At 44.9% G+C, this 26,652-nt stretch overlaps 1 protein-coding gene across 1 annotated transcript in view; it reads right to left on the minus strand.

The window, feature by feature from the left end:
• Positions 1-26,652, minus strand: part of LOC137367183 (uncharacterized) — a 327,563-nt gene that overhangs the window by 229,252 nt on the left and 71,659 nt on the right. Inside the window, exons 2-3 of the mRNA XM_068028620.1 lie at positions 13,378-13,482; positions 5,713-5,877 (exon numbers count right to left, since the gene is read on the minus strand). Coding sequence (XP_067884721.1) covers positions 5,713-5,877; positions 13,378-13,482 — 270 coding nt within the window. The remainder of the gene's footprint in view (positions 1-5,712; positions 5,878-13,377; positions 13,483-26,652) is intronic.

Genomic DNA, 26,652 nt, shown 5'->3' on the forward strand with positions numbered 1-26,652 from the left:
CTCAGTACTGACCCTCTGACAGTGCAGCGCTCCCTCAGTACTGACCCTCTGACAGTGCAGCACTCCCTCAGTACTGACCCTCCGACAGTGCAGCACTCCCTCAGTACTGACCCTCCGACAGTGCAGCACTCCCTCAGTACTGACCCTCTGACAGTGCAGCACTCCCTCAGTACTGACCCTCCGACAGTGCAGCACTCCCTCAGTACTGACCCCCCCCCCCCCCCCCCCACGACAAGCACATTTTTTCCAGCGCTGTCAATGCGATCTATGTCCCAAGCACTCAAGAGCCCATCCTGCTAAAAACCAAGCATGGAGAAGAACTCATTAAGGACAGAGAGGCAGTCAGTTCTCGCTGGAGGGGCTGAATGGCCTCCTCCTGTTCCTGTGCAATAGTCTCAAGGGGACTGAATGGCCTCCTCCTGCTCCTGAATAACAGTCCCGAGGGGCTGAATGGCCTCATCCTGTTCCTATGGTCCCCTAAGACTGAGTTTGAACTGAGACTGGGATAGGAGCCTGGAGCTATGTGCCTCATCACCATGGCTGATGGCAGCATTACACCACCCAGTCAGATCGCTTTACTTTTCCCATGTGAATGCCCAGGAGCTCCACTCATACATTCCAGACTTTCCATGGCTGGTGGGCGAATGGCTGGTCTTTTGATTTTTTTTAAGTGGTCCCTGTGACTGGGAGCATAATCCCCATTAACACAGGTAATAGCTCTGCGCTGCTCTTTGAACACTATATGGTGCTGAATTTATAGTGCAGATGACGAACAGCAATAAAGGCAACATGGTCCCACCCTTTTAAATGGAGCTTTCTGGGCGGTTAATGCAAGGAAAGGGCGTTGATTACACTGAAATCCCTCTGGTCCATCTGCTTCCTATTTCACTTCCCAAATGCTCACTTTTTCCACATTAGCCTGTACCTGTGGGTGACAGGAATCATATCAAAGGTCAAGAAGGCGGCTCTATTTTTTTACACTCACTTTACATGCACATTTCCCCCCCCATCCCCACCACCGTTTCCTCTCACCTCGATGTGACCTTTTTTTACAGGACAAAGAGGACCACTTAAAGGAGCATTACCTCCCCGCCTTTCGAGAGCTGGCTTTACGAGCACTCTTTCATCACCTCAGTCTCCAGTGGGATTGAGGCGAAAACTCTATTATTACAACCGAGGTGGGAGGAGTGCATTGTCTTTTCTCGTTCCACTTCTCCACAGGTCACAACATATATTTAAATGTTTACCCAGTTACCGATATGGTCACTCATAGACTGTACTCTTTAATCCCAGAATAAAATACAGCAACTTGGTTTCTTTAATAAACAACAAAATTATCAGTTTATTATAAAACTAGACTTATCCATTAAAGAAGCAAAGCATTAACACACAGATTGAAATATGAAAGTTCCCTTTTTAAATACCCCCCCCCACGCCCCCCCCCACCCCCAACACACACACACAGACACAAACACTGGTTAAAGAGAAAAAAATTAAGACATTTTCGCTGCAGAGCTCTTTTCCAAAAAAAAAGACGGAAAGGAATACTTTGGCCAAATACTTGTTATTTCTTGAAGAAAACGGATAAGATATGTTGTGTTCAAAAACGGCATATGGTCTTGCGTCCGAGAGCACGTAGATGGGGAACTGGGGTCTTTTCTGGAGCAGTTCTTTTCAGGCGGCGTCGAGAATTAATCTGGCAGGTTTTTCCAGCTTCTCAGAAGAAATGCAGCATCAGGGGTTTTAGCTTCCACACACTGGATCTTTGCAGGGTTTCACAGAGACAGGAGGAAAGAGATGAGCTGGACGTTTCTCTCGTGGCAGGTTGACCTCCAACTAACTCAAAGCAGTCCACACCCCAACCAGAAAGTCAAAATAATATCCCAAAAGTGACCTCCTGACCAACATAAATCTTGACATATCACTTCTCTTGTAAATATCTTCCCCAAGTCACCAGGGTTTCTGCTGTTTATTGAGCTTAAGGCACATGACTTCCAATAAAGGCTGTTTTCAAACAAGACCCTTAGAAAAAACATCCATTGAGTCTTTTTACTTTTCCCAAATAAGTCAATGTCCATGATTCTAAAATATGAACCTCAAAAAATATTTAAAAGAAGCATTTTCAGAACAATTACAAAGGGCCAGTTTCAAGGAGTTCAAATTCTCTTACAGTCTAGTTATTCTCCTGGTGTTTTCTCATCCAGCACCTCAGCCAGGGTCCAGGGTGGGGTGGGGGGGGGGGGGGGGGGCGGGAGGGGTGCGGGCAGGGTAAGGGGCCTGAATCAGGTATTAGGCTCTCAATTTACATAAGCAATTGTCCCAATGCCAGGTTGACGTGGGTGACCTGGGTGACTACAGGTGGCTCATAATAATAAGGCAACAAAGCCAGGGAAATGAGAGCTAATCAATAGGGGGTGTATTTGCTAGAGTGTTTGGGGAAGGTTTAAACTAAAATGGGAACCTTTGCAAGGAGTCAGAGGAGGGGAGATCAAAGCCAAGAACAAAAGACAGTAAGAGGAATAAGAAAAGTGATAGGCAGAGAAATCAAGGGCCAGAATCAAACAGGACCACAGTGAAAAATAGTGGGAAGGGGACAAGAAATGTTAAAAAGACAAGGATTTGTGCCTTAACACGTGGAGCATTCGCAATAAAGTGGATGAATTAATCACGCAAATAGATGTAAACGGGTATGATATAGTCGGGATTACGGAGACATGGCTGCAGGGTGACCAGGGATGGGAAATGAACATCCAGGGATATTCAGTATTTAGGAAGGACAGACAAAAAGTAAAAGGCGGTGGAGTTGCATTGCTGGTTAAAGAGGAAATTAACGCAATATTGAGGAAAGATATTAGCTCTGACGATGTGGAATCTGTATGGGTAAAGCTGAGAAACACTAAGGGGTAAAAAACCTTAGTGGGGGTTGTATATAGACCCCCAGACTGTCATGGTGATGTTGGGAATGGCATTAAACAGGAAATTAGAGATGCATGCAATAAAGGAACATCTGTAATTATGGGTGAATTTAATCTGCATATAGATTGGGCAAATCAAATTAGTCATAATACCATAGAGGAGGAAGTCATGGAGTGCATATGGGATGGTTTTCTGGATGTTGAGGAACAAACTGGAGAACAGGCCATCCTGGACTGGGTATTGTGTAATGAGAGAGGAATAATTGACAATCTAGTGGTGCCAGACCCCTTGGGGAAGAGCGACCATAATATGATTGAATTTCTCATCAAGATGGAGCGTGACGTAGTTGATTCTGATACTAGGGTCCTCAATCTCAATAAAGGAATTAGGAAGGTATGAGGCGTGAGTTGACTGTGATGGATTGGGAAACGTTACTTAAAGGGATGACGGTGAATAGGCAATGGCAAACAATTAAAGAGCACATGGATGAACTGCAACAATTGTTTATCCCCGTCTGGCGTAAAAGTAAAACGGGAAAGGTAGCCAAACCATGGCTTACAAGGGAAATGAGAGATAGCATTAGATCCAAGGAAGAGGCATATAAATTTGCCAGAAGAAACAACAGACCTGAGGATTGGGAGCAGTTTAGAATTCAGCAAAGGAGAACCAAGGGATTGATTAAGAAGGGGAAAATAGAGTACAAGAGTAAGCTTGTGGGGAACATAAAAACTGACTGTAAAAGTTTCTATAGGTATGTGAAGAGAAAAAGATTGGTGAAGACAAATGTAGGTCCATTACAGTCAGAAACAGGGGAATTTATTATGGGGAACAAAGAAATGGCTGACCAACTAAATGCATACTTTGGTTCTGTCTTCACAAAGGAGGACATAAATATCATACCAGAAATGTTGGGGAACACAGGGCTTAGTGAGAGGGAGGAACTGAAGGAAATCAGTATTAGTAGAGAAATGGTGTTGCGGAAATTGCTGGGATTTATGGCCGATAAATCTCCAGGGCCTGATAATCTACATTCCAGAGTACTTAAGGAAGTGGCCCTAGAAATAGTGGATGTATTGGTGGTCATCTTCCAAGATTCTATAGACTCTGGAACAGTTCCTACAGAATGGAGAGTAGCTAATGTAACCCCACTATTTAAAAAGGGAGGTAGAGAGAAAGCAGGGAATTATAGACCAGTCAGCCTGACATCGGTAGTGGGGAAAATTCTCAAGTCCATTATCAAAGATTTTATAGCAGAACACTGAGAGAACAGTGGTAGAATTGGGCAGAGTCAGCATTGATTTACGAAAGGGAAATCATGCTTGACAAATATACCAGAATTCTTTGAGAATGTAACTATTAGAGTTGATGAGGGGGAGCCAGTGGATGTGGTTTATTTGGACTTTAAAGCGCATGGGATTGGGGGTAGTGTATCGCGATGGATAGAAAATTGGTTGGCAGACAGGAAACAAAGAGTCGGGATAAATGGGTCTTTTTCTGAATGACAGGCAGTGACTATTGGGTTACGCAGGGATCGGTGCTAGGACCCCAGCTATTCACAATATACATTAATGATTTAGATGAGGGAAATAAATGTAATATCTCCAAATTTGCAGATGACACAAAACTGGGTGGGAGGGTGAGTTGTGAGGAGGTCGCAGAGAGGCTTCAGGGTGATTTGGACAAGTAGAGTGAGTGGGCTAATGCATGGCAGATGCAGTATAATGTGGATAAATGTGAGGTTATCCACTTTGGTAGCAAAAACAGGAAGGCAGATTATGATCTGAACGGCTATAAACTGAGAGAGGGGAATATGCAGCGAGACCTGGGTGTTCTCGTACATCAGTCGCTGAAGGTGATTTATATGCCTCTTCCTTGGATCTAATGCAGGTGCAACAGGTGGTGAAAAAGGCAAATGGTATGTTGGCCTTCATAGCGAGAGGATTCGAGTACAGGAGCAGGAATGTCTTGCTGCAATTATACAGGGCTATGGTGAGACCACACCTGGAATATTGTGTGCAGTTTTGGTCTCCTTATCTGAGGAAGGATGTTCTTGCTATAGAGGGAGTGCAGTGAAGGTTTACCAGACTGATTCCTGGGATGGCGGGACTGACGTATGAGGAGAGATTGAGTCAGTTAGGATTAGATTCACTGGAGTTCAGAAGAGTGAGTGGAGATCTCATAGAAACTTATAAAATTCTAACAGGACTTGACAGGGTAGATGCAGGAAGGATGTTCCCGATGGTGGGGGAGTCTAGAACCAGGGCTCATAGTCTAAGGATACGGGGTAAACCATTCAGGACTGAGATGAGGAGAAATTTCTTCACCCAGAGAGTGGTGAGCCTGTGGAATTCACTACCACAGAAAGCAGTTGAGGCCAAAACATTGTATGTTTTCAAGAAGGAGTTAGATATAGCTCTTGGGTCTAAAGGGATCAAAGGGTATGGGGGGATAGTGGGAACAGGTTACTGAGTTGGATGATCAGCCATGATCATAATGAATGGCGGAGCAGGCTCGAAGGGCCGAAAGGCCTACTCCTGCTCCTATTTTCTATGTTTCTATGGCAGCATACACAGGGGGCCTGAGGGAGGGGTTGAAATCTGCTGAATGTGGCCATTCACTGGACACCATTTTTCCTTGCTTGATTGAGCAGGCCGGCTGACTGAAAATGTGATCGCTGGGCTCGGTGCAACATTAACAGCCACAAGACCCTGACACCACTGATGTCCCAACCTGATCATGCCTAGGACTGCCGACACTTGCTCTATCCAGCACACCAGTCACGGTTACAGCTCCTACCTGCATGCACTCCCTGTTGTATTGAGCGGTCATGTGGCTCACGCTCAGGTCCTGGTCAGCCGTTGTACTGTCTGTAGTCTCATGGCCCCTCGTTGAAGCTATGGTCGCCTGAGTCTCTGGCGGAGGATCCTTACTGCTGAGCATGGAAATGCTCCAGGAATGGCCCTAGACAGAAGGAGAAGATCACACCTTGTAAATCACAGCTGCAGAGGGCTTCCACACACAAAATCCACACCCTTCAGCCATGGCTCAGTGGTAGCACTCACTGCCACCACCGCACCCCCCCCCCATCCACCCCCCCTCCACCCCCGCAACCTCTGAGTCAGGAGAGTCTCCCACCCCTGAGACTTGAGCACAAATTGACACAACAACTATGTGGAATCATAGAATAGTATAACACAGAAGGAGGCCATTTAGCCCATCGAGTCTGTGCCAGCTCTTTCAAACAGCAATCCACTTAGTCCCACTTCCCCACTCTTTCCCCACACCCCTACAATTTTTTCTCCTTGAAGTAATTATCCATTGCCTCTTGAAGGTAACTATTGAATCTGTATCCATCATCCTATCAGGCAGTGCATTCCAACTCCTAACCAATCAATGCAGAAAAACATTGTTGCTCATGTCACCTCTGATCCTTTTGCCAATCGCCTTTAATTTGTGCCCTCTGGTTATCAGCCCTTCAAACATTAGAAACCGCTTCTCTTTATTGACTCTATTTAAACCCTTCATCATTTTGAACACCTCGATCAAATCTCCTCTTAGCCTTCTCTCCACTACGGAGAACGGCATCTTCTCCAGTCTCTCCCCATACCTGTAATCCCTCATGCCTGGAGCCATTCGAATAAATCTCTTCTGTATTCTCTCCAAAGCTTCTACATCCTTCACATAGTGTGATGCCCAGAATTGAACACAGTTCTCCAGCTGGGGCCACATTAATGTTTTATACAGTGTCTTTAACATAGGAAAGCATCCTAAAGTGGCTCTGAGGAGCATTACCTGATAAAATCTGACACCAAGCCACATAAAGAAATATTAGGACATGCTTGACCAAAGAGGTAGTTTTAAGAAGCACATTAAAGGAGGAGAGAGAGGGAGAGAGGAGGAGAAGTTTTGGGAGAGAATTCCAGAGCTTCAGGCCTAGGCAGCTGAAAGCATGGCCACCAATGGTGGGGCAATGGAAATCAAGGAAGCTCAAAAGGCTAGAATTAGAGAGGGGCACTGAACTCAAAAGGTAGGACTGGAGGAGTTTACAGAGATAGGGAGGGGGTGAGGACATGGAGGAATGAGAATTTTAAAAATCGAGGCATTGCCAGACGGGGTGCTAGTGTAGGTCAGCGAGCATAGGGGCAATGGGTGAATGGGACTTGGTACGAGTTAGGAAACAGGTAGCAGAATATTTGATGAGCTCAAGTTTGTGGACAATTGGAGACTGACCAGGAGAACAAAGAAAGAGTTAGATCTAGAGGCAACCAAGGCATGAATGAGGGTTTCAGAAAATGGGTTGAGGCAGGGGTAGAGTTATGCCAGGATTTCCAACATACAGCCTGCAGGCCAGAATCCGGCCTGCCAAATGTTTCTATCTGGTCCGCCAGCCTGCTGCTTTCATACACTCTCTCTTACACATAGTTCACATCCGCACGTTCACACGACAAACCCTTCACCAAATGTAGATCACCCAGGACAGGTTTTCCCCTCTGCTCAGCCTGTGTGCTGCAGATTCTCAGTGGGTATTTGTAGGTTCTCAGCTCAGTAACGATCCAACACTGAGTCCAGCACTCCGAGGAGTCTGTTAACCAGATTCCACAGCAAGAGCCAATCACAGCAGTGACTGTGTTAAACCAATAGTTCATGTTATGCTATATTGATCGCACAAAGAAATATCTTTCATTGGGGTGAAAATACAAATGATCTGCTCTCACACTCTCCAGACTCTATGTTTTTCTGTTTCCTCCTGCATTGTCAGAGTAGAGAATCATAGATAACAGTAACTGGTGTCCTATCCTTCCCATTCTCAACAACCAGTTACAGAATGATCCCACATTCAGACAATGGATTTTCAGACGGTGACTGGCTATTTCCATCCGTCCAGCGATTCAGAACTGAAGCAGAGAAGCTGAAGAGGAGATTTGATCGATGTGTTCAAAATGATGAAGGGTTTAAATAGAGTCAATAAAGAGGAACGGTTTCCAATGTCTGAAGGGCTGATAACCAGAGGGCACAAATTAAAGGCGATTGGCAAAAGGATCAGAGGGGCATGAGGAACAACTTTTTTCTGCATTGATTGGTTAGGAGTTGGAATGCACTGCCTGATAGGATGGTGGATACAGACTCAATAGTTACCTTCAAGAGGCAATTGGATAAATGCACCATCATACCTGAACTTTATCGAGAGAAGGAACAGTGACTGTCTCATCCGCCCACCTCAGGAGTGTTCACAGTGCCAGTGTGACACATCTTATCAGTGTGTGCATATAATTCCCTTTTATATACAACATCAGAGAGAGAGAGAGACAGGGAGACAAAGAGAGACACAGAGAGCAGCTCGGTAGCATCACTACTGACCGAGCTGGCCGAGTCCTAAAGGACATAGCTGCTAGACTGAGTCTGCGGCAGATGGTGAGGGAACCAACAAGGGGAAAAAACCTACTTGACCTCGTCGTTAACAATCTGCCTGTCGCAGATGTATCTGTCCATGACAGTATTGGTAGAAGTGACCACCACACATTCCTTGTGGAGAACACCCTCCATCGTGTTGTGTGGCATGACCCCCATGCTAAATCGGATAGATTTCGAACAGATATAGCAACTCAAAACTGGGCATCCATGAGGCGCTGTGGGCCATCAACAGCAGCAGAATTGTACTCGAGCACAATCTGTAACCTCATGGCCCGGCATATCCCCCACTCTACCATTACCATCAAGCCGGGTGATCAACCCTAGTTCAAAGAGGAGCAGGAGGGCTTGCCAGGAGCAGCACCAGGCATACCTCAAAATGAGGTGTCAACCTGGTGAAGCTACAACACAGGACTACTTGCATGCCAAACAGTGGAAGCAGCATGCGACAGGGTTAAGCGATCCCACAACTAACGGATCAGATCTAAGCTCTGCAGTCCTGCCATATTGTGAATGGTGGTGGACAATTAAACAACTAACTGGAGGAGGAGGCTCCACAAATATCCCCATCCTCAATGATGGGGGAGCCCAGCACATCAGTGCAAAAGACAAGGCTGAAGCATTTGCAACAATCTTCAGCCAGAAGTGCCAAATTGATGATCCATCTCGGCCTCCTCCTGAGGTTCCCAGCATCACAGATGCCAGGCTTCAGCCAATCCAATTGACTCCACATGATATCAAGAAATGGCTGAAGACACTGGATACTGCAAAGGCTATGGGCCCTGACAACATTCCGGCAATAGTAGTGAAGACCTGTGCTCCAGAACCTGCCGCACTCCTAGCCAAGTTGTTCCAGTACAGCTACAACACTGGCATCTACCCTGCAATGTGGAAAAATGCCCAGGTATGTCCTGTACACAAAAAGCAGGACAAATCCAACCCAGCCAATTACCGCCCCATCAGCCTACTCTCAATCATCAGTAAAGTGATGGAAGGTGTCATCAACAGTGACATCAAGCGGCACTTGCTTAGCAATAATCTGCTCAGTGATGATCAGTTTGGGTTCTGCCAGGGCCACTCAGCTCCTGACCTCATTACAGCCTTGGTTCAAACATGGACAAAACAGCTGAACTCAAGAGGTGAGGTGAGAGTGACTGCCCTTGACATCAAGGCAGCATTTGACCGAGTATGGCATCGAGGAGCCTTAGCAAAACTGGAGTCAATGGGATTCAGGGGCTAAACTCTCCGCTGGTTGGAGTCATACCTAGCGCAAAGGAAGATGATTGTGGTTGTTGGAGGTCAATCATCTCAGTCCCAAGACATCAATGCAGGAGTTCCTCAGGGTAGTGTCCTAGGCCCAACCATCTTCAGCTGCTTCCCTCCATCATAAGGTCAGAAGTGGGGATGTTCGCTGATGATTGCACAATGTTCAGCACCATTCGCAGCTCCTCAGATACTGAAGCAGTCTGTGTCCAGATGCAGCAAGGACAACATCCAGGCTTGGGCTGATAAATGGCAAGTAACATTCGTACAACACAAGTGCCAGGCAATGACCATCTCCAACAAGAGAGAATCTAACCATCTCCCCTTGACATCCAATGGCATTACCATCACTGAATCCCCCACTATCAACATCCTAGGGGCTACCATTGACCAGAAACTGAACTGGAGTAGCCATATAAATACCGTGGCTACAAGAGCAGGTCAGAGGCTAGGAATCCTGCAGAGTAATTCACCTCCTGACTCCCCAAAGCCTGTCCACCATCTACAAGGCACAAGTCAGGAGTGTGATGGAATACTGTCTTGCCTGGATGGGTGCAGCTCCAACAACACTCAAGAAGCTCAACAGCATCCAGGACAAAGCAGCCCACTTGACTGGCATCCCATGCACCACCCTCAACATTCACTCCCTCCACCACTGACCCATAGTGACAGCAGTGTGTACCATCTACATGATGCACTGCAGCAACTCACCAAGGCTCCTTATACAGCACCTTCTAAACCCGCAACCTCTACCAACTAGAAGGACAAGGACAGCAGATGCATGGCGACAACATCAGCTGCAATTTCCCCTCCAAGCTTCACACCATCCTGACTTGGAAGTATCTCACCATTCCTTCCCTGTCGCTGGGTCAAAATCCTGGAACTCCCTTCCTAACAGCACTGTGGGTGTACCTACCCCAAAAGGACTGCAGCGGTTCAAGAAGGCAGCTCACCACCAACTTCTCAAGGGCAATTAGGGATGGGCAATAAATGCTGGTCTAGTCAGTGACACCCACATCCCATGAACGAATAAAAAAAACAATTTTCAGTGGAGAGGTGCATTATTAAGGATAGATGCCTGGACCCTTATAATATCCGGTTTGTTATAATCTGGTTAAAACCTGTTAAAAAGGCTATCTGGACAACAGTAATATTCTCTGCTGGTTCCTTTCTATTGGGGAGAGTTAGATCAGTTCTTCAGATCCATTCGAGTGTCTGTGAGATCGGTCTTTCTCAATCTTAAGTTAGAGTGATCATCTAGGGAGTGTGCCTGATCCAGGATTGTCCCAAATGGGAGCGCGGATTATAATCCACTTCATATGTGTGTGTGAGTTCATGTGTATATTTCTGTGGATATGTGTGATTTCGTGTGTATATTTCTGTGTTTGTGTGTGATTTCATGTGTATATTTCTGTGGATACGTGTGATTTCACATATATATTTCTGTGTTTATGTGTGTGTGATTTCACGTGTATATTTCTGTGGATATGTGTTATTTCACGTGTATATTTCTGTGGATATGTGTGATTTCATGTGTATATTTCTGTGTTTATGTACGTGTGATTTCATGTGTATATTTCTGTGTTTATGTGTGCACGATTTCACGTGTATATTCCTGTGGATATGTGTGTGTGATTTCACGTGTATATTTCTGTGGATATGTGTGTTTTCACACATATATTTCTGTGTTTTAATGTGTGTGATTTGACGTGTATATTTCTGTGGATATGTGTGATTTCACATGTATATTTCTGTGTTTATGTGTGTGTGATATTACATGTATATTTCTGTGGGTATGTGTGATCTCACATATATAGTTCTGTGTTTATGTGTGTGTGATTTGATGTGTATACTTCTGTGGATATGTTTGATTTCACGTATATATTTCTGTGTTTATATGTGTGATTTCACGTATATATTTCTGTGTTTATATGTGTGATTTCACGTTTATATTTCTGTGTTTATGTGTGTGTGATTTCACGTGCATGTTTCTATGTTTATATGTGTGATTTCACGTATATATTTCTGTGTTTATATGTGTGATTTCACGTTTATATTTCTGTGTTTATGTGTGTGTGATTTCACGTGCATGTTTCTATGTTTATATGTGTGATTTCATGTATATATTTCTGTGTTTATGTGTGTGTGATTTTACGTGTATATTTCTGTGTTTATATGTGTGATTTCACGTATATATTTCTGTGTTTATGTGTGTGTGATTTCACGTGCATGTTTCTGTGTTTATATGTGTGATTTCATGTATATATTTCTGTGTTTATGTGTGTGTGATTTCACGTGTATATTTCTGTGTTTATATGTGTGATTTCACGTATATATTTCTGTGTTTATGTGTGTGTGATATCACGTGCATATTTCTGTGGATATGTGTTATTTCATGTGTATATTTCTGTGTTTTCTGTGTGTTATTTTACATGTATATCTCTGTGGATATGTGTGATGTCATGTGTATATATCTGTGTAGGTGTGTATAATTGCCCATCTGCTGAATGTTTTGCAGCAGTTGTTTGGGGACAGAATGAAACTGGTTGCTAATGAGTCTAACACATGCATTCCTGTTTAACTTCCTGATCAGTCCCTGACTGGGATCTTTTGTCTGACTGGATCGATGAGGTAATGTGCTGGTTCCTCTGCCTTTCTGGTGCACAGCTGGGTTGAATTTCCCCAGTCACGTCACATCAACCACTTCACACAAATCCTGTAAGGGAGTGCTCCCTCACTATACTGCTCGCTTACACACTTCCATCTCCACAAGCCAACCACAGACACCAATTCAAATCCCAACCAGAGGGAATAAAGCTGAGGTCAAGCTGGGACTGTTTCAGGTTGGCAGGGGAGTGGTGGGTGGTGGGGGAATGGGGGGTGTTGAGCTGTAGAAAAGCAGTGGCGGTGTGAGCGAGAGAAGGTGAGAGTATGAGAGATGAAAGAGGAGATTTTCCGATCCCAGGAACTCTGCTAGTTCTAGTTTGGAAGACAGTCAAATACAGACAGCCCTAACAGAGTCTGGAACCTTTGGCCTCTAATACTGGGTTGACATCTAGTGGGACTGGATTGATAATCCCCCATTCGGCTCCCCTAGTCAGGCTAAAGTCCTATCTACATAAGAGGCCTTCATTGCAGAAAGAACCCAGAGCAATGACAGTGGAATAAATGCACCACCAATCAGAGAAAAGAGAAGAGAAGAACAGGGGAGCACTGTGCTCTGATTCTCTGATCATATCTCCATTTCTGTAATGCTAGTGTGTCCGCTCGTGCCTCTTTCTCCTCAAAGTTTTCAATCTCTCAGTCAACCCCTCCCCTAAAATGCATCCATACTATTCACCTCAACCACTCCCTGTGGTTATGTGTTACACATTCTCACCACTCTCTGGGGTCAGAAGTTTCTCCTGAATTCCCTAATGAATTTATTTTTGACTATTTCATATTAATGATCCTAGTTCTGGTTTCCCCCACAAAGAGAAACATTTTTCTGATGTCTACCTGCCCAAACCCCTTCATAAAGACAGGTCACCCTGCTTACCCCTCAGCTTTCTCTTTTCTAGTAAAAAGAGCCCCAGTCTGTTCAACCTTTCCTGATAGTTATAACCTCTCATTTCTGGTATTATCCTTGTGAATGTTTTTTTGCACCTTCTCCAGTGCCTCTATGTCCCTTTTTTAATATGAAGGCCAGAACTGAGCACAGGACTCCAAGTGCGGTCTAACCAAGGTTCGATACAAGTTTAATTAATCTGCAATTGAGTCAACAAGCAAAGAAAACCAGAAGATAATTACCTCTTCCTCCCGAGGCCTCCCTTCATGTTTGTGAGGGAAACACTTTTCTGTCGTGCTCTGTTGAAGGTCACCTCCAGCCTCAGGGTCCTTTGATCCTAGGTATACCTGGATGCAAAAGAAAAGGTTAATTTAAACTGGGGAGGTAAAGGTCAGCACAGAGCAGGACAGGAGCAGGTGGGGGACAATGGGTGGATACAGGTATCTGTGATGGTGGGAACCTCAGGAGGAGACCAAGAAGGATCACTTTTGGATGAAGACATTTGCAAACATTTCTGCCTTGTTCCTTGCATTCAGGTGCTGGGTTTCCCTATGTTGATGATGGAGATATTAATGGATCCTCCACCTCCAGTTACACACCTGGTTACTCCCAACACTGATCTCAACTTATGTGAAAAGACTACAGAGCTTTCATCTGATCCATTGATTTTGGGACCGCTAGCCTGTGTTTTTAGCAAAGTGCTTTTGCTATTCACTTCTGTGCAGTAGCTTCACCAAGTTGATGCCTCATTCTAAAGTATGTCTGCTGCTGCCTGTGGCAATCCCTTCACCACTCTCCTTTAATGCTGGATTTTGGGCTGCTAAATGTGTCTATCAATTGTTCTCCTTCCCATAATAAAAGTATAATGCTGCGTGTACACAGAGTAGATTCTATAATACTGCATGTACGCAGAGTAGATTCTATAATACTGCATGTACGCAGGGTAGATTTTATAATACTTCATATACACAGGGTAGATTTTATAATACTGCATGTACACAGTGTAGTTTCTATAATACTTCATATACACAAGGTAGGTTTTATAATACTACATGTACACAGTGTAGGTTTTATAATACTTCATATACACGGTAGATTTTATAATACTGCGTGTACACAGAGTAGATTCTTTCATACTTCATATACACAGGGTAGATTTTATAATACTGCATGTACACAGAGTAGATTCTATAATACTTCATATACACAGGGTAGGTTTTATAATACTGCGTGTACACAGAGTAGATTTTATAATACTTCATATGCACATGGCAGGTTTTATAATACTGTGTGTACACAGAGTAGATTCTATAATACTGTATGTACGCAGGGTAGATTTTATAATACTGCGTGTATGCAGGGTAGATTTTATAATACTGCATGTACATAGGGTAATTCTATAATACTTCATATACACATGGCAGGTTTTATAATACTGCGTGTACACAGAGTAGATTCTATAATACTGTATGTACGCAGGGTAGATTTTATAATACTGCGTGTATGCAGGGTAGATTTTATAATACTGCATGTACATAGGGTAATTCTATAATACTTCATATACACATGGCAGGTTTTATAATACTGCGTGTGCACAGAGTAGATTCTATTCCAATTTCCACCCTTCTCTCACCTTTACATGGTCCATCTCTGACACTTCCCTTCCCTTCCTCGACTTCTCTGTCTCCATCTCTGGGGATAGGTTGTCTACCAATATCCATTATAAGCCCACTGACTCCCACAGCTACCTCGACTACACTTCTTCACACCCTACCTCCTGTAAGGACTCCATTCCATTCTCCCAGTTTCTCCGTCTCCGACGCATCTGCTCTGATGATGCTACCTTCCATGACGGTGCTTCTGATATGACCTCCTTTTTCCTCAACCGAGGATTTCCCCCCACTGTGGTTGACAGGGCCCTCAACCGTGTCCGACCCATTCCCCGCACCTCTACCCTCACCCCTTCCCCTCCCTCCCAGAACCGTGACAGGGTTCCCCTTGTCCTCACTTTTCATCCCACCAGCCTCCATATCCAAAGGATCATCCTCCGCCATTTTCGCCACCTCCAGCGTGATGCCACTACCAGTCGCATCTTCCCCTCCCTTCCCCTGTCAGCATTCCGAAGGGATCATTCCCTCCGCGACACCCTGGTCCACTCCTCCATTACCCCCACCACCTCGTCCCCGTCCCAGGGCACCTTCCCTTGCAATCGCAGGAGGTGTAATACCTGCCCATTTACCTCCTCTCTCCTCACTATCCCAGGCCCCAAACACTCCTTTCAGGTGAAGCAGCGATTTACTTGTACTTCTTTCAATGTAGTATACTGTATTCGCTGCTCACAGTGTGGTCTCCTCTACATTGGGGAGACCAAGCGCAGACTGGGTGACCGCTTTGCGGAACATCTCCGCTCAGTCCGCAAGCAGGACCCTGAGCTTCCGGTTGCTTGCCATTTCAACACTCCCCCCTGCTCTCATGCTCACATCTCTGTCCTGGGATTGCTGCAGTGTTCCAGTGAACATCAACGCAAGCTCGAGGAACAGCATCTCATCTACCGATTAGGCACACTACAGCCTGCCGGACTGAACATTGAGTTCAATAATTTCAGAGCATGATAGCCCCCCACTTTACTTTCATTTTTAGTTATTATTTCTTCCTTTTTTTTGCATTCCTTTTTACATTTTTTGCATTTATTTCATTTCATCTTAGTTTGTTCAGTTTGCTTACCCACTGTTTTTTTCAGGTTGTTTTTCTTCAGGTTTGCACTTGCTGCTGTTCAATATTCAGTATATTCACACCTAATCTGTACTAATGCTTTGTCTTTCAACACACCATTAACATATTGTTTGCCTTTGCTCCGTGACCTTTTGGTCAGCTATGTGGCCTGGTCCAATCTGCACCTTCTCCTTTGTTATCTCTTGCCCAACCCCCACCTCACTTGTTTATAATCTGTGACTTTTCTAATATTTGTCAGTTCCGAAGGAGGGTCACTGACCCGAAACGTTAACTCTGCTTCTCTTTCCACAGATGCTGCCAGACCTGCTGAGTGATTCCAGCATTTCTTGTTGTTGTTGTAGGTTTTATAATACTGCGTGTATACAGGGTAGATTTTATAATACTGCATGTACACAGGGTAGATTCTATAATACTGTGTATACACAGGGTAGATTTTATAACACTGCATGTGCACAGGGTAAATTCTATAATACTTCATATACACAGGGTAGATTCCATAATACTGCATGCACACAGATTAGATTCTATAAGACTGCGTGTACACAGAGTAGATTCTATAATACTGCATGTACACAGATTAGATTCTATAATACTGCATGTACACAGGGTAGATTTTATAATACCTCATATACACAGATTAGATTCTATAATGCTGCATGTACACAGGGTAGATTTTATAATACCTCATATACACAGGGTAGATTCCATAATACTGCATGCACACAGATTAGATTCTATAAGACTGCGTGTACACAGGGTAGATTTTATAATACCTCATATACACAGATTAGATTCTATAATACTGCATGTACACAGGGTAGATTTTATAATACCTCATATACACAGATTAGATTCTATAATACTGCGTGTACACAGATTAGATTCTATAATACTGCATGTACACAGGGTAGATTTTATAATACCTCATATACACAGATTAGATTCTATAATACTGCATGTACACAGGGTAGATTTTATAATACCTCATATACACAGATTAGATTCTATAATACTGCGTGTACACAGAGTAGATTGTATAATACTTCACACACAGGGTAGATTTTATAACACTGCATGTACACAGGGTAGATTCTATATTATGTCATATACAAAGGGTAGATTGTATAATACTGCATATACACAGGGGACACTCTATAATACTGCATGTACACAGGGTAGATTGTATAATACTTCATATATACAGGGTAAATTCTATAATACTGCATGTACACAAGGCAGATTGTATAATACTGCATATACACATGGTTTACTACATATACACAGGGGTGTATGGGGTGTTCAGATAGAGGTAGTACCCTTGTATTTTCAGTCAACTGCACCTATGGAGAGGGCAGAGAGAGAGAGATGGACTGCAATCATTGATCCTCATTTACACCCAACTCTCAGTGCTGGCACCAAGCGCCACACCCCAGCACACCGTCTCAGCTGATAGGTGAAACATTCTTTTGGGCCTCCTTATCTCGAGAGACAATGGATACGCGCCTGGAGGTGGTCAGTGGTTTGTGAAGCAGCGCCTGGAGTGGCTATAAAGGCCAATTCTGGAGTGACAGGCTCTTCCACAGGTGCTGCAGAGAAATTTGTTTGTTGGGGCTGTTGCACAGTTGGCTCTCCCCTTGCGCCTCTGTCTTTTTTCCTGCCAACTACTAAAAAACATAGTGAGGGGAGAAATGATCAACATGACACCACTTGGACGGATGTCTTTCCTGATAAAGATAACAGCCAGGGCAGAAAGATAGGGGGTAACATGGATAAAAGATTGACTGGCTGGCAGAAAACAGAGAGTATGCATAAATGGGTCCTTTCCTGATTGGCAGGATGTGATGAGTGGAGTCCCACAGGGGTCTCTGCTGGGGCCTCAACTTTTTACAATTTATATCAATGACTTAGATGAGGGGAGCAATGGCATGGTAGCTAAATTTTCAGATGACACAAAGATAGGTAGAAAAGTATGTTGTGAAGAGGATATTAGAGGTTGCAGACCAATATAGATAGGTTGAGTGAATGGAAAAAATCTGGCAGATGGAGTATAATGTGGGAAAATGTGAAGTTGTTCACTTTGGCAGGAAGAATAAAAAAGCAGAGTATTACTTAAACGGAGAACAACTGCAGAATTCTGAGGTACAGAGGGATCTAGGCGTTCTAGTGCATGAGTCACAAAATGTTAGTATGCAGGTACAGCAAAAACAAAAAGGCTAATGGAATAATATTCTTTATTATGAGAGGAATTGAAAATAAAAGTAAGGATGTTATGCTTCAGTTATACAGGGCATTGGTGAGACCACATCTTCAATACTATGTGCAGTTTTGGTCTCCTTATTTAAGGAAGGATGTGAATGCGTTGGAGGCGGTTCAGAGGAGGTTTACTAGATTGATACCTGGAATGAGCGGGTTGTCTTATAAGGAAAGGTTGGACAGATTGGGCTTGTTTTCACTGGAGTTTAGAAGAGTGAGGAGAGACTTGATTGAAGTTTATAAGATCCTGAATGGTCTTGACAAGGTGGATGTGGAAAGGATATTTCCACTTACCTTCCGGGAGAGCAGCGGAGAGGAGCAGACCTGCAGGGAGAACACAGAGCGGGGAGTGAATAAATAGAGCCCGACGATCGCGGTCTAGAGCAATTACCTTCCAGGAAAGCAGCGGAGAGGAATCCAGGCGCGCCAGAGTTTGTAAACAAAGTGAGCAGTGACGTCACAGGAAAGCTGCAAGGTGATTGGTTGGTGAGTAACTGCTGTGAGGGAATAACTCTAAATAGCTGGGTTAGTACACTACTGTTAGGGTGCGTGTGTTAATAGCTTAATAATGAGGAACAAGTGAGTAGATGGTATTTTTTTGAGTAAGATTTATTTTAACTAGTAAACTGTATTGATTTTTAGTAGGATTTATCAGTACTAGTAAAGTTTTATTAATAAATCTAAGCTGTTGTAGTATTGGTAAGGTTTCTTTTTTTAGCAGTAGCAAAGGGTCAAGTAATAAATAAAGGAATGCTTCAACCTCGCGAGTGCACCTCCTGTGCTCTGTGGGAGCTCCAGGATGCTTTCCGTATCCTGGAGAACCATTTGTGCAGGAAGTGTCATCAACTGAAGCAGCTTGAGCTCCGGGTGTTGGACCTTGAGCGGCAGCTGGCGACACTGCGGTGCATTCATGAGGATCAGAGCTACGTGGATAGCACGTTTATAGATGTGGTCATCCCACAGCTTAAGAGTATGCAGGGAGAGAGGAAATGTGTGACCACCAGACAGTCAAAAAGAATCAGGCAGGTAGTGCAGGAGACCCCTGAGTGCATCTCACTCTCCAACAGGTATTCAGTTCTGAATACTGAGGAAAGTGATGCTTCACCTGGGAAGTGCAGCCAGAGTCAAGTCCATGGCACCACGGGTGGCTCAGCTGTACAGGGGAGGTACAGGGAAGACTGGAAGAGCCACAGTGATAGGTGATTCAATAGTCAGGGGAACAGACAGGCCACAGAATCCAGGATGGTGTGTTGCCTCCCTGGTACCAGGGTCAAGGATATCACTGAGCGGCTGCAGAGCATCCTGAAGGGGGAGGGTGAACAGCCAGCAGTCGTGGTCCACATCGGCACCAATGACATACGTAGAAAGAGGGATATGGTCTTACAGTCAGAATTTAGGGAGCGAGGTAAGAAATTAGCGAGCAGGACCTCAAAAGTAGTAATCTCCAGATTACTCCCAATGCCACGCGCAAGTGAGTATAGAAATAGAAGGATAAGACAGATGAATGTGTGGCTGGAAAGATGGTGCAGGAGGGAGGGCTTCAGATTCCTGGGATATTGGGACCGGCTCTGGGGGAGAAGGGACCTGTACAGGCTGGACAGGTTGCAGCTGAACAGAGCCGGGACTGAGTTCCTTGCAGGACGTTTTACTAGTGCTGTTAGTAGGGTTTAAACTGGATCGGCAGCGAGATGGGGACCTGAGGGTAGACTCAGTTGGGACAAAACCAGAAATTAAAATGGAAGCCAGAAAATTAATGGATGAGTGTGGAAGACAGAGGAAAATTTAACAAAAGAGTTTGGCAGTGCTCGAGGGGATCTATTTCAATGCAAGGAGTATTAGCAAATAAAGCAGATGAGCTGAGGGCACAGACAGACACGTGGCAGTATGATATCACAGCTATTACAGAAACATGGCTAAAGGAGGGATAGGAATGGCAGCTCAACGTTCCTGGTTACAGGGTTTTCAGATGCAATGGGAGGTGGATAAGAAAGGAGAGGGAGTGGCAGTTTTAGTCAAGGAAACTATTACAGCTATGATGAGGGATGATACGTTGGAAGGTTCATCAAATGAGGCCATATGGATTGAGCTAAGGAACAAAAAAGGGGCAATCACACTGCTGGGAGTGTACTATAGACCCCCCCAAACAGTCAGAGGGAGCTAGAAGAGCAGATATGTAGGGAAATCTCTGAGAAGTGCAAGCACAAAAGGACAGTAATAGTCGGGGATTTTAACTACGCCAATATTAACTGGGAAAGTTTTAGTGTGAAAGGAATTGAGGGAGCAGAATTCTTGAGGTTCATTCAGGAGAACTTTATGTAGCAAGTAGCAGTATGTAGCAAGTCCAACAAGAGAGGGCACAGTTTTAGACTTAGTTTTAAGATATGGAGATGGGCAGGTGGAAGGAGTGGCAGTGGGAGAGCATTTTGGTGGTAGTGATCATAATTCAATCAGTTTTAACATAATGATGGAAAAGGACAGAGATAGAACAGGAGTTAGAGATCTCAATTGGGGCAAGGCCAATTTTACTAAACTGAGGAGTGATTTAGCAAAAGTGGACTGGAAACAGCTACTTGAGGGTAATTCAGTGTCAGAACAGTGGGAGGCATTCAAAGGGGAGATTCAAGGGGTTCAGAGTAAACCTGTTCCCACAAAGATAAAGGGTGAGGTGGCCAAATCTAGAACTTTGTGGATGTCGAGGAGTCTACAGGGTAAGATAAGGTAGAAAAGGAAAGCTTATGTCCGACACCGAGAACTCAAGACAACAGAAAGCCGAGAGGAGTATAGACAGTGGAGGGGTAAAATCAAAAAGGAAATTAGGAAAGCAAAGAGAGGGCATGAAAGAATATTAGCGAGCAAAATCAATGTGAACCCAAAGATGTTTTATCAATACATTAGGAGTAAGAGGATAACTAAGGAGAGATTAGGGCCCATAAAAGACCAAAAAGGTAACAGGTGTAGGAGCGGAAGATATTGGTATGGTTCTTAATGAATACTTTGCGTCTGTCTTCACAAAAGAGGGGGAGGATGCAGATATTGGAAGTGATAAACATAGGGAGAGAGGAAGTATTAATGGGATTAGCATCCTTGAAAGTGGATAAATCACTAGGGCCAGATGCAATGTATCCTAGGCTGTTAAAAGAAGCAAGAGAGGAAATAGGAAAGGATCTGACCATCATTTTCCAGTCCTCACTGGATACAGGTGTAGTGCCGGAGGATTGGAGAATTGCTAATGTTGTACCTCTGTTTAAAAAGGGAGCAATGGATAGACCTAATAGTTACAGGCCAGTCAGTCTAACCTCAGTAGTGGGCAAATTATTGGAATCTAGGCTGACAGATAGGATAAATTGTCATTTAGGAAGGCACAGGTTAATCAAGGATAGTCAAAATGGATCTTGTTCGACCAACTTGATCAAATTTTTTGAAGAAGGAACAAGGAAGATAGATGAGGGTAGTGCAGTTGATGTGGTCCACATGGATTTTAGCAATGCTTTTGACGAGGTCCCACATGGCAGACTGGCTAAAAAAATAAAATCCCATGGGATCCAGGGAAATGCAGCAAGGTGGATACAAAATTGGTTCAGTGGCAGGAACAAAGGGTAATTGTTGACGGGTGTTTTAGCGACTGGAGGGCTGTTTCCAGTGGTGTTCCGCAAGACTCAGTACTGGGTCCCCTGCTTTTTGTGGAGTATATTAACGATTTGGACGTAAATGTAGGGGGAATGATCAAGAAGTTTGCAGACAACACAAAGATTGGCCATGTGGTAGATAGCGAGGAGGATAGCTGTAGGCTGCAGGAAGATATTGATGGTCTGGTCAGATGGGCAGAAAAGTGGCAAATGGAATTCAACCTGGAGAGTGTGAGTTGATGCATTTGGGGAGGTCAAACAAGGCAAAGGAATACATGATTAATGGGAAAGTACTGAGAAGTGTAGAGGAAGTGAGGAACTTTGGAGTGAATGTCCACAGATCCCTGAAGGTAGCAGGACAAGTCGATAAGGTGGTTAAGAAGGCATATGGAATCCTTTCCTTTATTAGCCAAGGTATAGAATACCAGAACAGGGAGTTTATGCTGGAACTGTACAACTCATTAGTGAGGCCACAATTTGAGTACTGTGTGCAGTTCTGGTCACCTCATTACAGAAAGGATGTAATTGCACTAGAGAGGGTACAGAGGAGATTTACAAGGATGTTGCCAGGACTGGAAAAATGCAGCTATGAGGAAAGATTGGATAGGCTGGGGTTGTTCTCCTTGGAACAGAGAAGGCTGAGGGGAGATCTGATTGATGTACAAAATTGTGAGGGGCCTGGATAGAGTGGAGGTGAAGGGTCTATTTACCTTAGCAGAGAGGTCAGTGACGAGGGGGCATAGATTTAAAGTGATTGGTAGAAAAATTAGAGGGGAGATGAGGAAAAAGTTTTCACCCAGAGGATGGTGATCGTCTGAAAGGATAGTTGAGGCAGAAATCCTCAACTCATTCAAAAGGAGTCTGGATATACACCTCAAATGCTGTAATCTGCAGGGCTATGGATCAAATGCTGGAAGGTGGGATTAGAATAGGTGGATCATTTTTCAGCCACCACAGACACAATGGGCCAAGTGGTCTCTTTCTGTGCCTTAAACTTTCTATGATTCTTATGGGTGAGTCCAGAACCCGGGGGAGGGGAAGCCGGACAGACTGGGAGGAAATACCCCACAGACTGGGAGAAGAAGCCCCACAGACTGGGAGGAAATGCCCTACAGACTGGGAGGAGAAGCCCCACAGACTGGGAGAAGCACCACAGACTGGGAGGAGAAGCCCCACAGACTGGGAGAAGCACCACAGACTGGGAGGAGAAGCCCCACAGACTGGGAGAAGCACCACAGACTGGGAGGAGAAGCCCCACGGACTGGGAGGAGAAGCCTCACAGACTGGAAGGAAGTACCCCACAGACTTGGAGGAGGAGCCCCACAGACTGGGAGGAAATGCCCCACAGACATGGAGGAGGAGCCCCACTGACTGGGAGGAAATGCCCCACAGACTCGGAGGGGAAGCCCTACAGACTTGGAGGAGATGCCCCAGAGACTGGGAGGAAATGCCCTACATACTGGGAGGAAATACCCCACAGACTGGCAGGAAATTAGGGGTAGCCCTTTTAGGACAGACATGAGGACAATTTTTTTCTGTCAGAGGGTTGTGTGGCTTTGGAGTTCTCTGCCTCAGAAGGTGGTAGAGGAAGGGTCATTGAATATTTTAAAGGCGGAGGTAGCTAGGTTCTTGTTAGGCAAGGTAATCAAAGGTTATTGGGGGCAGATGGGAGTGTGGAATTTGAGACACAAACAGATCAGCCATGATCTTATGAAATGGTGGAGCAGGGTCAAGGGGCCAAATGGCCTGCTTCTGCTCCTAATTCATATGTTCGTACGTTCCTATTCCAAGCGGCCCAAGTGATCCACTTGATGAAATGCATGCCACGCCATATTGTGTGGACTACGGTTGTTGGGATACCAGCTATGGATAAATAGCAAGGGAAGGAGGGTCCCTTCAAGCCTTGGTCGGCAACCCGCCCAGGAGAGGGAAACTCTGAATCCAAACCTACAGCTTGGAGATCAGTTCACTGGGCCATGATAGATGAGCTCCAGGCTTAAAGGGTGGGGTGAGTCAGCGCAAACTGTACTCCATCTTAAAGCACCACTGTGCAGGCAAGAAGGAAATCCATCCACCCCAACTATAACTCAACAAGTAAGTCTTGTAGTGACAGGAAAGGGGCGAATAAAGCAGGTGCAAGATGACACTAGCAGCCGCAGTTGCAATCCTGCATGCAGGCGGTTCAGGATATTGTTCGTTTTGATGATGACCTAGAAATGACATCATCACCCGGTAGCACCCTGAGCGACCAAGCAGCCTTTTTGAAGGACAGCACTGCTTGCTCCTGAATTGGAGAGGGCCTAGAAAATGTGACCGAAACAAATGCTCATCTCCCTATCACCCAGTTGGCTTGCCGCGGTCAACAGGCATCTTGTAATGTGGTCAAACTGCGAAAGAGAAGGAAATGCGAACTCCCAACCTCGCTTCAAAAGGTAGGAAAAGAAGAAAAATTCTGAAACTCGTCTGCTGGAACGTGAGAACAATGCTCGAATCTGGTGACAACAGCCGCCCCCAATGACGCTCAGCCCTGGTGGCCCATCAGCTAGCCCGATTAGACATTGATATAGCGGCCCTGAGTGAGATCTCCTTCTCAAAGCAAGGCAGCCTAACAGAACACAACACTGGCTACACCCTCTATTGGTCAGGTCGACCTCAAGGTGAATAACGCCTCTTCAGTGTCGGCTTCATGGTGAAGAAGTCTATCGCCATTAAACATTCAAGCCTGCCAATCAGCCACTCCGAACGCATCATGTCCCTGCGCCTCCCCCTCCAAGACCAGCAGCATGTAACCCTCATTAGTATTTATGCTCCAATCCTGAAGGCTAACCCAGCTGACAAAGATAAGTTCTACACAGATCTCCGTGAACTCATCGCGAATGCCCCTCCCAAGGACAAAATTGTCAACCTTGGTGATTTTAACGCCAGAATGGGCCGTGACAGCCTGGCATGGAAGGGAGTGCTTGGGTGCTTGAGTGCTTGAACTTAGGGCTTGGATTAGTACCTTGGAGTATGATGTTATTGCTATTACTGAGACTTGGTTAAGGGAAGGGCATGATTGGCAACTAAATATCCCAGGATACCGATGCTTCAGGCGGGATAGAGAGGGAGGTAAAAGGGGTGGAGGAGTTGCATTACTGGTCAAAGAGGATATCACAGCTGTGCTGAAGGAAGGCACTATGGAGGACTCGAGCTGTGAGGCAATATGGGCAGAACTCAGAAATAGGAAGAGTGCGGTAACAATGTTGGGGCTGTACTACAGGCCTCCCAACAGCGAGCGTGAGATAGAGGTACAAATATGTAAACAGATTATGGAAAGATGTAGGAGCAACAGGGTGGTGGTGATAGGAGATTTTAATTTTCCCAACATTGACTGGGATTCACTGAGTGTTAGAAGTCTAGATGGAGCAGAATTTGTAAGGAGCATCCAGGAGGGTTTTCTAGAGCAGTATGTAAATAGTCCAACTCGGGAAGGGGCCATACTGGACCTGGTGTTGGGAAATAAGCCGGGCCAGGTGGTTGACGTTTCAGTAGGGGACTACTTTGGGAATAGTGATCACAATTCCGTAAGTTTTAGAATACTCATGGACAAAGACGAGAGTGGTCCTAAAGGAAGAGTGCTAAATTGGGGGAAGGCCAACTATACCAAAATTCGGCAGGAGCTGGGGAATGTAGATTGGGAACAGCTGTTTGAAGGTAAATCCACATTTGATATGTGGGAGGCTTTTAAAGAGAGGTTGATTAGCGTGCAGGAGAGACATGTTCATGTGGAAATGAGGGGTAAAAATGGCAAGATTAGGGAACCATGGATGACAGGTGAAATTGTGAGACTAGCTAAGAGGAAAAAGGAAGCATACATAAGGTCTAGGCGGCTGAAGAAAGACGAAACTTTGAAAGAATATCGGGATTGTAGGCGCAATCTGAAATGTGGAATTAAGAGGGCTAAAAGGGGTCATGAAATATCTTTAGCAAACAGGGTGAAGGAAAATCCCAAAGCCTTTTATTCATATATAAGGAGCAAGAGGGTAACTAGAGAAAGGATTGGCCCACTCAAGGACAAAGGAGGAAAGTTATGCGTGGAGTCAGAGAAAATGGGTGAGATTCCAAACGAGTACTTTGCATCGGTATTCACCGAGGAGAGGGACATGACGGATGTTGAGGTTAGGGACAGATGTTTGATTACTCTAGGTCAAGTCGGCATAAGGAGGGAGGAAGTGTTGGGTATTCTAAAAGGCATTAAGCTGGACAAGTCCCCAGGTACGGATGGGATCTATCCCAGGTTACTGAGGGAAGCGAGAGAGGAAATAGTTGGGGCCTTAACAGATATCTTTGCAGCATCCTTAAACACGGGTGAGGTCCCGGAGGACTGGAGAATTGCTAATGTTGTCCCCTTGTTTAAGAAGGGTAGCAGGGATAATCCAGGTAATTATAGACCGGTGAGCCTGACGTCAGTGGTAGGGAAGCTGCTGGAGAAGATACTGAGGGATAGGATCTACTCCCATCTGGAAGAAAATGGGCTTATCAGTGATAGGCAACATGGTTTTGTGCAGGGAAGGTCATGTCTTACCAACTTAATAGAATTCTGTGAGGAAGTGACAAAGTTGATTGATGAGGGAAGGGCTGCAGATGTCGTATACATGGACTTCAGTAAGGCGTTTGATAAGGTTCCCCATGGTAGGCTGATGGAGAAAGTGAAGGCGCATGGGGTCCAAGGTGTACTAGCTAGATGGATAAAGAACTGGCTGGGCAACAGGAGACAGAGAGTAGCAGTGGAAGGGAGTTTCTCAAAATGGAGACGTGTGACCAGTGGTGTTCCACAGGGATCCGTGCTGGGACCACTGTTGTTTGTGATATACATAAATGATTTGGAGGAAAGTATAGGTGGTCTGATTAGCAAGTTTGCAGACG

The sequence above is a fragment of the Heterodontus francisci genome, chromosome 3 (genome assembly GCF_036365525.1).
Source record: "Heterodontus francisci isolate sHetFra1 chromosome 3, sHetFra1.hap1, whole genome shotgun sequence".
Classification (NCBI taxonomy): domain Eukaryota; kingdom Metazoa; phylum Chordata; class Chondrichthyes; order Heterodontiformes; family Heterodontidae; genus Heterodontus; species Heterodontus francisci.